Source organism: Erithacus rubecula (genome assembly GCF_903797595.1).
Source record: "Erithacus rubecula genome assembly, chromosome: 4".
Lineage (NCBI taxonomy): Eukaryota > Metazoa > Chordata > Aves > Passeriformes > Muscicapidae > Erithacus > Erithacus rubecula.
The window spans coordinates 55,846,883-55,861,255 of record NC_136686.1 but is presented as its reverse complement, the minus strand read 5'-3'; the positions used below and the strand labels follow the sequence as shown (position 1 = coordinate 55,861,255).

Sequence of the window (14,373 nt, the reverse complement as noted above, 5' to 3'; positions counted from 1 at the left end):
AGATGGGGGGCAGACTAGAGGAAAATATATATTCCAACAGATGTTACTAAAATCCCAGACAATGTAACAGCCTGGAAAAAAGTCTGGGATAGGAAGAAAGCTGTTTTTCTGGGAATGCTTTGTCACCCCAGTATAAACGTTGGTTTGGGAAAATAAGCAAGGGAATAGATTTAAAGTGAAACCAAAACTGGAATTGGCAGTTTAAACCAGGAGGGGCTTTGGAATGGCCATCACCACCCGTGGAGCAGACAGGGATGCTGAGCAACAGCCCAACCTTAATACAAATTCTTTATGCAAATTTGCTCTGTACAAGACAAGCAGAGCAATGACTGAACTGGAGCCTCCAGCTAAGAAGGATCCCAAGAGAGAGACACTAAATCACCAAAAATGTCCCTTGTTGTTAAGGGTTTGGGATTTAGAGTCGCATTTACTGAATAATTTTGCTTCCAGTCTTGAAGCTAAATGCCATGACTTAGCTGATGCTAGAAGTGAGGTCAGCAAAGATTCAAAACATCTAAGCCTGCTCTGGTAAGAAGCAATTTATCCTGTGAAGCTGAGCATCCGTGTCATGAGGTGCATCATGATTGCTTGTCAAGACTGGGGTGGGAGCACATTTGGTCAAGTTCAGAGGGGAAAATCCTTCAGGAATTCTACACCCAGAACACTTCTTGATATGAGCAGACAGCAGAGGCACATGGCAATGGAGAGCTGGGCAAATCTCTGAGCACCTCACCAGGTTGCCTGAGTCCTCACAGGATTTTCATGGCAAGTGCAAGTTTTGAACCTTCTGTGCAAAACTGAAATGAGCAAAAGTTCATATCCAGCGTATGGATATGTATGGATATTTTATGTATGAGTGCAAAATTTTGACAACTAAACTGAATATATCCAGAGCTCCCAGTAGCTAACTTTGTAGGTTGAAATGGAAATTATGTCATTGCTATGTTTCTAAGACCTGCTTTAGCTAAAGTTCTCCAGCAGAGCTCAGAAACCCAACAGTGAATTCCAACAGCTGTCTTTAAAATGTCCAGTTTATTACAAACTATACCTAAGCAACAGGGCTTCAGTTTTCTTGTAGGAGGTATTATGGGAGGCAAGAACTAAAAAGTCTTTGGGAAGCCACACATGAGCATATGATCTGCTCATAACACAGTCTTTCAGCTGTTCTCACATCACATTAGATGGTGGGTTTTGGTCTTTCTGGTCTGTGAACTATAAATGAGTTAAAGCTTTCTCACAAGATGCTCTACACCCAGTGATTTATGGATCCAAGCCCAGAGGGGTATGAGTCCTGACAAAACACTTGCCTACTCTGACAGAGTCAGAAAAACAACAAAAAAAAGATGGACTGGAAAAGCAAAAATTGTTGGTCTTTGTTTCTGATAGTTATATCCACAGACCATCTAGGTATATTCAAAGGTATTTGATTTAACATGGAATTGTACTCCTTTGGTTATTTGTTCTGCTGCTCAGTGCTTTTCTCTCGAGAACATCTCTCTAGAATCTGTCCCTAGAAAACAGAGAGCTATTTTTATCTCTGAGCTAGACAAAATCATTCTGCTGGGGGAAAATGAGGATGGTTGAGAGGCCACTTAACAGAAGGCAGGAGAGATGGGGCTCAAATTGCATATTTGGACAGGCTGTGAGCTCTGCTGTGTTTACAGGTACCAGAATGGGTAAATCTGGGTTATGGCAGGTGTCTTAAAAACCCTCAGCACCAGAGGCTGCCAGGGGGATAATTCACTGGCTGTGCTGTGGTTTGCAAAGGCAGCAAAGGGGAGACTGACCTGTGAAGGAATGTAAAGAACACTGGGGCTTCCCAAGCAAACAAGAAATGCAATTTTTTTCCCTTCCCATTCTTTGAAAGCACAGAAATTAGACTAGCAGAAAATGGTTGCCACTAGTAACAAGGTGTTTTAACATGCTGGTGGTTTCAATAGTAGTGAGAGCTGTTGAGCACAGTTTTATGGAGACATGTATTCAGTCTGGAATAGAGCCAACAGCCCTAGCATCAGCTCTGTGGGATTTGGAAAGACAAAAGGAAAGCCCATGCCTTTAGTCATTCTGTGAGACAATTTACATTTATCACCTCCCCCCTCACCCCATTGTGAGCTCCATCTCACCAGGAAGGGGAAGTTTGAAGGAAGGAAGAGGAGGCTGAAACAGCAAGGGGTGGATGGTGAAGGAATGGTGCTGTAGTCACTCACAGAGGTCCAGCACCAGAGCTGATCACCAGCACACACCTGGGGCTAGAAACTGGTCCACTAATGTTGTTCTCCTGATTCCAGCTGGGCTGGGGAAGAGGACCCAAGACATGTCTCTTGATATGTCCTTGCATGGCTCTTCAGTGAAGATCAGGGGCCCCAAAGGAGTGACAGAAGAAGTGTGCCCATCCAAACTCTCCAGGTGCTAAACAGACAGGAGGCTTTGCTCTCACCAAAGTTTGGTTTGAGCTGTCTGCATGGGAGACACTGGAGCCATGCCAGCCCCAGGAATTTGTCTGGATCTTCAAGAGCAAGGCCATAACCTTCCCAGTTTAATGAGGCACCATTCAGCAGCTGGAAGCCTCCTGGTACTGCCACAAGGTTATGTTGCTTCTGGCTTCTGACAGTCCTCTTGAAGCACAGCTGATGGCTTGCATCAGTTTCTCAGTTGCAAACCCTGGTCCTCTGGGATGCTGATATCCTCAGAAGAGAACAGTAGGAAAGGGAAAAAAATACAGAACAGCAAAGGCTGGGGAAAGCAGAAGTCAGGGTTTTCATGAAAGAAGATTAGGTAGGTGATTGAGAAGGAACAAAATAGTCACAGAGAACTGAGGTCCGGCAGTTGCAAGGAAATCTGAAAATGCAGCAGGTCCCTTGTACAGCAGGAGATACATTTGGGATGTTGCAGTATTAATAACCACATGCTGAAGTAGGTCACTACATCAACAGCAGTTATTGCCTTTGGGCCCAGCTTTGCTATTTGCACCAGTGAGTAAGAGAGTGCAGCACACTGTCAAACCTCTCACACCCTCAGATGCTGTCCTCATCTCCAAGTCCAGCCAGCCCTTTCTCTGGCCATGCCTGCACTGTTCATCAGTTCTGGGTCTGAGTTTGTGCCCAGCATTCTCTACCACCCGTGCTGCTTTGTGAATGCTGAACTCCAGGCCTGCCTGGAGTGGTGAAAGCTTAAATACTTGTCTTATGCTATCACATGCTTCCAAATTTTCCTTTACATAGTCTAGACAGACTGACATCGGCTGGATTAAATTAAAGTGGTCCACCATGAGATGTCCTGAAACTTGGTCTTCCTAAGCACAGCCCAGACAATTTATGTCTAAACTGCAACTACCAAGATGAAAAGAAAATGGATGGGTAATATGATTGAAACTCTTTAACATGTCCTCAAATTCATGTTACAGCTAGCCCCAAAATAATCACTAGTGTGTGTGATGGAATTTCTGTGCACAAGAAGCCTAGAGCCAGAAATGAGATGCAGTCTGGGCTCTGCAAACCCATACACTTCAGAATGAATTTTAATAAGCATTCCCAACTTTCATGGGAGTAGTAGAAGACTGCTTTGTTACCAAAGATCATCTGCACTTCCCCACAGGTTCTAACATCTGAGGAATCCTGATCTGACCTCATTGCAATTGTTCAAAACTATGCATAGAAAAAGGCAAATTGTGTCTCCCTGGATTGTTCCTGTACCCTCTTTCTTTCCTATGGCCTTGCTCCTCATCAAAAAAAAAAACCAAAGCAACCAAACCACACACCCATTCTCAAGCCCTATAACCATGTCAATGAATCCTCTAATATAGATGTTTTTATACATGCAGCAACTCCCTTCTGCTCATATAATTCTATTCTGGGAAGCTGCCTAGCTTTCATCTTCGTGGGCAGGGTTTGCCAGTTGCAGCTCTAACAGGAACCCCCTTTGAGTGGAAACAACTCTGAGGTTCAGCTCCCAGAGCAGCAAAAAGCTGCTTCCCTGCATGACTCTCTCATCTCCTGGGGTGCCTGCTGCCCAGACAGATTCCAGACAGCTGTCTCCAGCCTGCTGCTCCTGTTCACAGGCAAGGTCTGGCTCTCTCCCAAGCCTTGTCTTCTCTGACCCACGACTGCCAACTCTGAGATTTTATTGCCAGGATCATGGTATTTGTTGTTTTTCTTACTGTCCCCATTCCTAGACTGAGAAAACTTATTTGTCATTCAAAATTGAGATTCTGTTCTTCCTGAAGGCTAAGAAAATCTTGAAAAGCATGATATTTTGTGACTTGCAAAAGTTGCAGGTATATATATATTTAATTTTTAAATATTTTGACTTTTTGTAAGCCTACCTTGTGATGCTGAAAAGTGAGCAAAGTAATTTGCACAATAATTAGCAACACTGCTGACATGAAATACTATTTCCTTGTCTGGCACTCCAGATATTCTGTAGCATTTTGGCAAGGCATGAGCTGCAATTCTGATGTGGTGGTATTTTACATTCTGTGCCAAATAAAAAGTTCTACACAATGTAGGAGGGGAACAGCCTTGCAGACCTGGGTTTCAGCCACCTTCTCTCAGGAAAGGAGTGCCTTGAGAGAGGGGAATGCTAAGCATCAGCAGGGAGGACAGCATTCCTAATGTCCTATCCTGTGTGCCAGAGCTGTGCCCAACACAAAGACCCTCCTGCCCAGGCAGTGCCCAGCTGACCTGTTCATGTTTCATGATCTCTTTAGGTAGGTACTTACACAGCCCTGCACTAGACACTGCTAACAAGAAAACCATGCAGATAATAATTAAAAATAAATTATTTCCAGTGGTCATTGATATATTGTTCTGCATTTTAAAAAACCTAGATACTCAAATAATGAAGAAAAAGGTCTAAGTGGCTTTCACCTCCACTATCTTTTCTATACTTGCCAAAAATGGAAGCTTTCAAACATTTAGTTTAATGGAAGACTGTTTACAAAAATAAAAGACACTTTTATAAAAATGTCAGCAAAATAAATCATGGAGAAAACAACAGGCTGCTTTGTGCTTTTCTTTTAAATGGGAAATTTTTCAAAATTCCATGAGGTTTTGTTTCATTCAATTTGTTTTTAGTCCATGATCCTGGCAATTATGATCTTTTTTTTTTTTAATAGGAAAGGGATTTTTACATACAGTGGTAATATGGAAGAGGAAAATGGATGTGAGTAAACAGACTATATAGGTGTTAAACGAAATCAGAAGGATACAAACACCAGGGGATTATTAAGTCACCTGGACAATGAAGTGAAATTTATGTGCAGACAGAGGTAATATATGCACATTTGTTACACAGAGGATCATTATTTATGGCTAATAAATGAGCACATTAGATGTATCTAGTCAGTATTCAAATACTTAATATGTTTTAAGAGCACCTAGGGTATAGTCTTGGTAGCACAACTCACTGCACTCAGGAATTCTGTCAAATTACATGGAGCTGCAGTGAAAGGCTGGATCATAAAACAAAGACAGTAGTAAAGTAGATGGAACAATCTCAAAAAATTAAAATTGACAAAAATTTCTGCCAGTTTCTCCTCTACATCTTATCACTTGTCCAGAAATAAGTATTGGGGTGTTTCTGTTCAGCATCATTAATTTTGTCATACAAGATGAGAGGATAAAAAGCTCCAAATTACATTATGGTCACGATGTACAGATTGTACATTATCAAAGATTAGCACCTTCTTTTTTCATTTTGGATTTCATAGAGGTATTGAATTGTTTGGGTTGGAATGGACCTTAAAAATCATCTAGTTCCAATCCCTTTGCCATGGACAGGAACACCTTTCACTAGACAAGGTAGCTCAGAGCTCCATCCAACCTGTCATTGACCACAGCTCTGGGCTGCATCCATCTGGCCAATTCCTTATTCACCAACAACCCACCCCTTCAAATTCACATCCCTCCGACTGACAGACAAGTCATGTGTTGAAAGCATTACAGAATTCCAGGCAGATGGCATTGGTTGCTCTTCCCTTGACCATTGCAGTCACCAGATTATCAGGTGTGACTTGCCCTCAGTGATCTCTTCAGATCACCTCTCTGTCTTGCATGTGCCTTAAACTGCTTCCACAAGGATCTGCTCTGTGTCCTTTCCAGGCACAGAGAAAAGGCTCACCTGCCCACAGTTCCCTGAGTCTTCCTTTCTTCCCTTTTTAAAAATAGGAGTAATATTTCCTTTTTTCCCAGTCTCCAAGAACTAAGCCTGACTGCCATGACTTTTCAAATATGACAGAGAGTGGCTTGGCAATGGCATCAGCCAGTGACATCCCTCAGGACCCTGGGATACATTTCAAAGCAGGGAAATTTGCCCCAGTATTGTTTCTAATTGATTTTCTCCCTATGCCTTCTCTCTTTATGAGTACTTAGGATGTCTTTAAAGGACCACTTTTCAAAACATCTTTTATCTGCGCTTGCTCATGGAGGATGTTGCTTGACAAGGTTAAACTCTGTAAGTCCCTTGCAACCTGAGTTATTTTGTGTTCCACAGGCACAACTTCCTGAGCAACTGATGATATCTTTGAGAAAAAAAAAAAAAACAGTGTGGGCAGCTCTTAAAAGATTTGAGTTTCTTGAAAGATCTAGGAATGAAAAGCTGACTATTCCTTAGTATATTCTAAGCCACAAAGTACTGAGAATTGCTATGAAAAACCACACCTGACATTTACAACCACATTAAAGCCCACTCATAATCAGCACTGAAGTGTTTCTGTACACTCACAGGATAGGGTACTCTGTGTTTTTTCCTGGGAGAAGTACTTAACTGGAAGGCATTTTGTGACTGAGCTGTGTGACCCTTCCTGCTGAAGGTCACTCAACAGCAGGAGGAACTGCACTTCAGTATTTCTCCTAAAAAAAATATTTAAGATTTTCTGCCTCTGGTTGCTTCCTCTCTCAAACTGTCACTGTAAAAGAATAATCAGATATCCATTTTTCTGGAAGAGCTAAATTCCCCTCATAACATCCCAAGACTGCAAGTACTAAGTGGAGATTATATCATAATTTTTAATATTAGTGGATTTACCATGAGGCAGAAGTCTACAGAAACCTTACTGGAAAGGGGTTTCTGGATGGGATAACCATTAGGAAGTACACAAGGTAGATTCTGGGAGGGATTTTTAGAATGCATGTGGGACATTTTCAGAATGTATGTTCCAATGGCATTGGACAAATAAGAAGCCTCTTTAGGAGAACTGCTCTGGGGTCTAAATGCACATGTGCATGAGTACATACACACACTATTATTAACTGCAAACTTCCATAATTATATATACCACCTGTAAAATTTAGCCTTGGCTATACATATTTTCATACTTAGGAAATCATTGCTATTTGGAACCTTACACAGGTGCTTGGGAAGAACAAAGGGTAAGCACAGGACAGGGGGGGACCATGCCCTAACCCACACTTTCTGCACTATTTCAAGAAAACTTGCATCACTAGTCACAAACTGTGGCACCAATTCCCTTTAGCTGAGTAGACACCCTGAGAGGAGGGAAATGTGTTGTGTCAGCTTCCTATATAATCTGCCATGCACAATTAATTCATAAGTATATGTTCTTTTTTTCACCATTTATCTTACAGAGAAATGGGTAAGTTCAGTTATAAATGCCTTCAACAGCTCTGGGATGTATAAAGTGGATAGTTGTTATTTTGTTATATAAAGTGGATAGTTGTTATTTCAACCGTTGAACTGGAAGGGGAAAAATAACATAATATCTTCATTTTAGAATTTTTAGGAATCCATGAGGAGATGGAAAGAAACTTCTTTTTCAAAAATGCTTTGAAAGGGAATCTTGAATCACACAGACTCAAACACAAAAAACTGACACATTGGGTTCTTTCAGTCTGGTTTCTTACCTCTCCTCCAGGAAATACCACCCATTTGGAAACAGCATCTGATATTTTGAGTACAATCCACTGCTGCCAAAATGTGAGGTCAGGATAACACTTGTTATGTGTACATATGAACATGTCCTCTTCATCTTGAGAGATCATCCCATAGTGAGGTGGTTTGGCATGGGCAACATGAGCTGATGAACAGGCTGCTCAGTTGCACAAGTAACAGGTAAATAGAGATGGCCAATGGCACAGCAAAGGCAAAGAGCCTCTGAGGAGATGGAACACAGCAGCCAGCTACAAACAAGCCACACATACAAAAACAATACGAAAAACCAACCAACCAACCAAAAACCCACCTAAACAACAAAAAACCCACCTGTCTTTCAGAGGAAGAATTTCACCTCCTACCTATTCTAGAGTAATCAATTCTGTCTCCTCAAAATCAGCCTGGGAAGGGAGGATGGGAGCAAGGGCAGGATGTCTGCATACTTGAAGCAGTAATGGGGAGAGAAACCCAGAATAATGAGAACAGTTCAAGAGACTGGGATTTCCTTTGACACTATCATCTCTGAACTTCAACACTATCAATACTAATCTTCTATAGTCTCAAATAAGGAGGCTGAAAGAAAACCAAAATGGAAGCTTTCTTGAAGCTTATCAGAAAGTACAAGGAGCCACAGATTTCTCTGTTTGGCTGCACACTTGTTTGAGCAAAAATGCATAAATGAAGGCCCACTTCTTCCATCTCCTTAGCAGTTTCATGAGGAGTTTTAAAGTAAATAAATGGATAAATAAGACTCTATTATTGAAATAAACAATTTTCAGGTCTCTTTACATTAAAAAAAAAAAAAAAAGGTCAAGATTACCACCAATGTGTGTGTGTACACATATATATATATGCTTTATTTTTACAGTAAGGAAAAATGGCTTTGCCTTAATTAGGGATAAGTTATGTTCCAAAATTCTCCTACATAGTCCTACTACTACATATACTGGATGCCTCATTATAGTTTGGGAATACACCATGTGGAGCACTCCAACATTTGGAGCCACCACTTGAGCAGATTACCTATCACAGAATACTGTGGGATGGGTGTGCCTCAGTCTTTCTGGTTAAGGCAGTCATGCTCATCTAAAAGAAATAGTGGATGAAAAAGCAAGGTGTTCCCTAAAAACTATGATATTCAGGAATCTTTTCTCACTTAGGGAGTATTTATTGTACAAAGTTAAATGGTTCAAACTCTTACAAATGGTCATCCGTAATACAGAACTTCAAAGTTCACCCTTACAAGTGTGACAGAGGGGGCACTGAAATTTGTGTCTTTGGGGGATTTCTAGGATCCACCTTCTTTCTTGATATGAATTGCCTCACTTCCAGGAAGTATTTCCATTCACTCTTGTCAATCTAGCCCTTTGTTTCCAGATTTCCTGTGTTTATGGACACAAGCAAAACCTGAGCATTTCAAGTGAAAAAAAAAAGCTTCTGTTCAACCCTAATCATTGGTTTTGATTCATACATACAAATCAAAATTTTTGTGTTGGACCCTTGGGCCAAAAGGAAATAGAGGTGCTTTAGTGTGTTACTGGCTTCACGTGCATGTAAACTTTGGGCTTGAAGTACTGAGCATCAAGGCAACATACATTACCACAAGTCAACTTTAAACAGCATGAAGAGCCCAGGACTCTGCCTTGCTGAAGAAGCAGTAAGTGAAAAATTATTTGGGATCAATGCTGAAATCTTCAAACCAGATTCACTCTGCCTTTTGCTTCTGATAGGCAAGGAAATAGACATACACAAAACATTCCCCACCCTTTTGATGCAAAATCCAAGTACTAGAATTGCCTTCTGCAAATACAATGATGCTCTGCATGAGGTTTGGGTGTATTAAAACTTTTTGTTGTTTAAAGACCAGCAACAGAGGGTTTCAGGGACCAGTTGTGCACTTTGATCCTTCTGATGCAAAAACTTTTATGTAACAATAGAGTCCAGGAGAACTCTTGCAAGGCACTGCATTCTCCTTTTATTAGCTTAGTCCTGAATAATGTATTTGTGCAATGACTCAGTGGAAGGCACTGCCTCTTGACTGTTAACACTACACCAGGCAACATGTTAGACCAATGGCACCTCAACTGACATCCAGAGCCATTGTCCAACTCTTTTTGGCACAGTGACATTTTGAAGTTCAGTAACCTTTGAGTGACTGGTTGAAAATTCAGATCTGGTAATGGAAATAGCCTATATTCTATTCTATAAAGGGAGCTCAAAAGGGAGAGAACCAGCAAGAGGCTATCACAAAATTCCTGCTCAATATGAGACCATCTGTGCTGACCAAAGCAGACTGGGCATTGTACACTGGATTTATTCTGGGCCTGCATTTTGTCAGTCTCAGAATCAGCCCCATGTGACAGGATGCTGAAACCACTGAGTTAAATCAAGCAAATCACACCTCTCACACTGCTCAGTGTGGGCACAGGAACAGCCACATGGAGTCAGACCAGTGGTTTGTCTAATCCATTACACTATTTCCAACACCACACATACAGGTAGAGTACAAAAAACAGTATTGGCCCTTTTCTTCTAATAAATCTACTGTTATCATGTTGAAAATTATCTAACACAATATTGTGGCAATACTACACACCCCTTTCCAACCTTTCTCAGATCAGGTCTACAGCTAGAAGGCTGAACAAAAGCCAAACCTGAAGTTGGAAGAATTTTCTGCTTGCTTAGTTTCCTCAGATGACCACAGAGAGGTAGGTGGGAATAGCACATCTGAGAAGGAAAAAGATGGGGGAAATTGGACCACAGACAATCCTGTCCTGATTACCACAAACTGCATGAATATGAGCATGATATAAGCTGGTTTCGTTTCCCTGTGATCTGTTGGCTTTCACAGCCCATCCTGTACTCAGAACTTTGGTGAGCTATTTCAGCTCATTACATCGCCAGAAAATCTGACTAAAGATTTCCCATTCTTAATTGACTTCACAAATTGAAATAGCTGAGTTAAGAATCCGTAAATGCAGTTGTCAGAGGAGCTCAGACTGCAGTGAAACTCCAACCCAACCTGCTAACAGGGTATCAGCAAAACACACTATACCCCCAATAAATCTCCCACTTCTAAACTAAGAAGTCAAAGCACAACCAAGAGAAAAAATAAGTAAGTCTTACACATAGAGCCCTCAGAGCAAGAGCCACTCAACAGAGTTACAAGTTACTTCACTATATTTTGTTCTTACACAGAACATTTCAGGACATGCCTCCAAACAAGGCAGCACAAATTTAATACAGTGTCTCCCATATTGTACCCCTGGCAGCCTTAACTCTCACCCTTGAAATCTGACCTAGCCTGTCCTGTGCCTCTTTAGGAGTTAAGAATCCACACAAGCCAAATCCTTATTTCTATCATATCTTTCTACAGAGCTGAAAATAATACTAAAAAGCCCCTCAACCTAACAGTAGGAGCACTGAAATCACCTATACACTTCATGAACTGGTAACAATACTCTTGTGTTTCTGAAGTAGAATTCCAAAATCAAAATACCTGAAGCCTTGGCATCTGGTAACTCTGCAGCTTGCCTTACTGGGTTTTAAATCAACCCAATTTTGCTTTTACAGTCAAGCAGGTATTTTACCCAGAGGAACAGGACAACAATATGCACCCTTGAACCTTCATTTAATTCACTTCTGAAATGCAACGTGGCACTACTGCAGCCATCAGCAGACGGTCTAACGTTATATAAACAATTTCAAAAGCCAAATGGATGTAGAATAGATTAAGCATTAGTTTGGAAGGAGTCTGCAGAGAAAAAAAACTACAAAATATACATGTTTTCAGAAGAAGTTGGCTGCTTTACATTAACACTAGCAAGTTTTTACAAGCAGCCTCTATACCATCAAGATGTCTTACTGCCTTTGTTGAAGGCAGGCAACAAGGAGTCAAGAGACAGAAATTTTAAATCACCAAATGATTCTATAAGCAAGTTGTGAGATTTTTCATTCCAACATGAAAACTGGTTAGTCCCATCTGCCAGGATAGTTGGAACATAAACTGTGTTTTACCCAGCATTTCTTTACCCTCTTGCAATCATAAAAAAATTAATGTGAAAGTAGAATAATCAACCACTTTCTCCCTCACACACATCTGTGTTCCTCACACACTAATTGCAAAGCTAAAAAAAAACCCTTTAATAAATCAATTTGAAGAGAGACTGCCTATCACATAGAAAGACTATGTGTTATTTTTCAGTCAAAATAATCAAGTTACATCATGAATTCTTCACCAGTCAACCATGGAACCCGTGAAAGGTTTATAAAAATAATTATGTGCAAGTAATTATATTAAACATGATTATCCATCATTAACCATCTCACAACCACAGGACAACAAGTACTAGGTTGTTATCGAGATCAAGTGTTGCTCTTTTTGCAGACAGAGGCACTTCAGTGTGCTATGTGTGTCATGCAAGCTACTGACTTGTGGCTGTCAGCACCAGTGCTGGATCATAGCTCATCTCCAGACACCTATACATTGTTTGATAAGCAGGTACATTCTTCTCAAAGCCAGAGCTCAGACAGAGCGCCTCAGGGGTGATGCACTTCACCAGGAACCCATCCCTGTGCAGTGTCATTGAACTGAAACACCATTTGTTCTTTGACTTTTATTAAGTTCACTTAGGTTGACCAAATGAGCTTCCCTAAAGTAAACAGGGTTATAAAATATCAGGATGACTCTATCTTTAGGTGCTCCATAGAAACAAATACTTAGTTCAACTAGAAAACTTTAAAAATGACTTTAGATACAAAAGTGTAACAACTATACTGCGCGATACATCTTTATATATCACTAAGCTCATGAAATCAAAATTTAAAAAGTTTTTGCACCATCAAGAACAGCCACAAGTTCTGAACCTCCATTCTTTACGCATCCTTTATCAGAGTAAACTGAAACTTGGGAATGCTTGGGATTCAAAATACCCTGAGCACATACTAGTGCAACACCACAAAGCATACATAATCCATCGGAAGAGGGGAAGGGGAGAAAAAAAGAAAAAAAAAAAAAAAAAAAGCAAGAATCAGATGGTGCTTTATTATACAAGCATGAAAGTAAGTTCCTTTGGAAAATAACTTCTTGGGTGGACTTCTGGACCAGTGAGGTAGTCCAATGGGAGAGAAAAAAAAGTGGAAGTGGAACTTGGTCCCCACGCGTGATACCTGCCAGGCGGTCCCAGCCCGGGGCGAGGCCGGGGCCCGGCAGGCCGCCCCCCGTGCGGAGGGGGGCCCGGCGCCGCCCGAGCGGGCCATAAAGTGCAGCAGCAGAACACGATCCAGACAAAAGCAATGTAAACAGGTGACTGATACCGGTCTCTTTGTCCGCACCGCGGCCAAGGTGAGGCGCGGGGAGCAGAACCCCGCGGGCTCAGGACGGTGCCACGGGGAAGCGGCGCACCCGCACCACGGGGCACAGGTCCACGCCGAGGATGCGCTGCGCCCGCCGCCGCGCCGCCGCCAGGCTCCGCGGGCTCCACACGCTGCCCCGCACACGGATGGTGGGGAACGTGGTGAGGCGGGGGGTGGCCGCCTTCCAGATCTCCTCCAGCGACTTGCCGCCGAACGGCTCCCAGGCGGCCGCCGCCGCCGGGCTGCCCTGCCCGCTGTCCGCCTGTTCGCCCGACGGCGCCGGCGCCGGCGCCGCCTCCTCCTCCTCCCGGGCGCGGGGGCCACCGGCCGCGGGCCGCTGCCGGCCCCGCTCCCTCCTGCGGCGCCGCCGCCGCCGCCGCCGCTTGGCGCTGCCGCCCGCCGCCCCGGCCCGGCGCTTGGCGTCGGCGGCCGGGAGGCGCCGCTTGCCGGCGCGGCGGCGGGGCCGCTCCGAGGGCGGCGGCGGGTCGGGAACGACGGCGCGGCAGGAGGAGTATCCGTAGACGTCCTTGCTGCGGAGGATGACCGGGGAGAACTCGTGCTTGAGGCTGCAGAGGAAGTTCCACAGCTCTGAGTCGGAGCTCATGAACTCCGTGGACTTAGGCATGAAGAGCTTGAGGGCGTCGCCCAGCGCCTTGGTGCCGGCAAAGGAGACCTGCGAGCGAGAGTACACAACTTTCTCCGCCTCCCCCTCCAGCCCCCAAGCGGCGGCCGCCGGTTCGCCGCCCGCCGCCCCTGCTGCTGCTGCTGCCGCCGCCGTCGCCGCCCGGGCTCCCGCGGCCGCCGCCGCGGCGCTGCCCGCCTCTGTGCTCATCTTCCCGGCTCCTCTCTCCAGCGCCGCCTGCTTCCTACTGCGGGTCATGGAGGCAGCGGGACGGGGTGGCGGGGCAGCCGCCGAGAAGGAGAGCGAAGGCAGCGCCGAAGGCAGAGCGAAGGTAGAGCGGACGCAGCGCCGAAGGCAGGCTCCAGCCGCCGCCGGGCGCCGCCGGGTGTGAGCCGCGATCGACGTCCTGCGCCCAGCACAAAATGGCGCTTTAAAGTGCCGGGCGGGGCCTGCGCGCGCCCGCCCCGCGCGCCGCCCGTTGGCCCGTTCGAAACGCGTCGGGCGGGCCC

The 14,373-nt window shown here is 44.0% G+C and overlaps 1 protein-coding gene across 1 annotated transcript; it reads right to left on the bottom strand.

Annotated features, from left to right (window-relative positions):
* Nucleotides 1–12,909: 12,909 nt before the first annotated feature.
* Nucleotides 12,910–14,157, bottom strand: CCDC71L (coiled-coil domain containing 71 like). Its single transcript, XM_079304739.1, has one exon. The coding sequence runs from the start codon at nucleotides 14,120–14,122 to the stop codon at nucleotides 13,262–13,264; it is 861 nt and encodes a 286-aa protein (XP_079160865.1). The 5' UTR covers nucleotides 14,123–14,157; the 3' UTR covers nucleotides 12,910–13,261.
* Nucleotides 14,158–14,373: the final 216 nt, after the last annotated feature.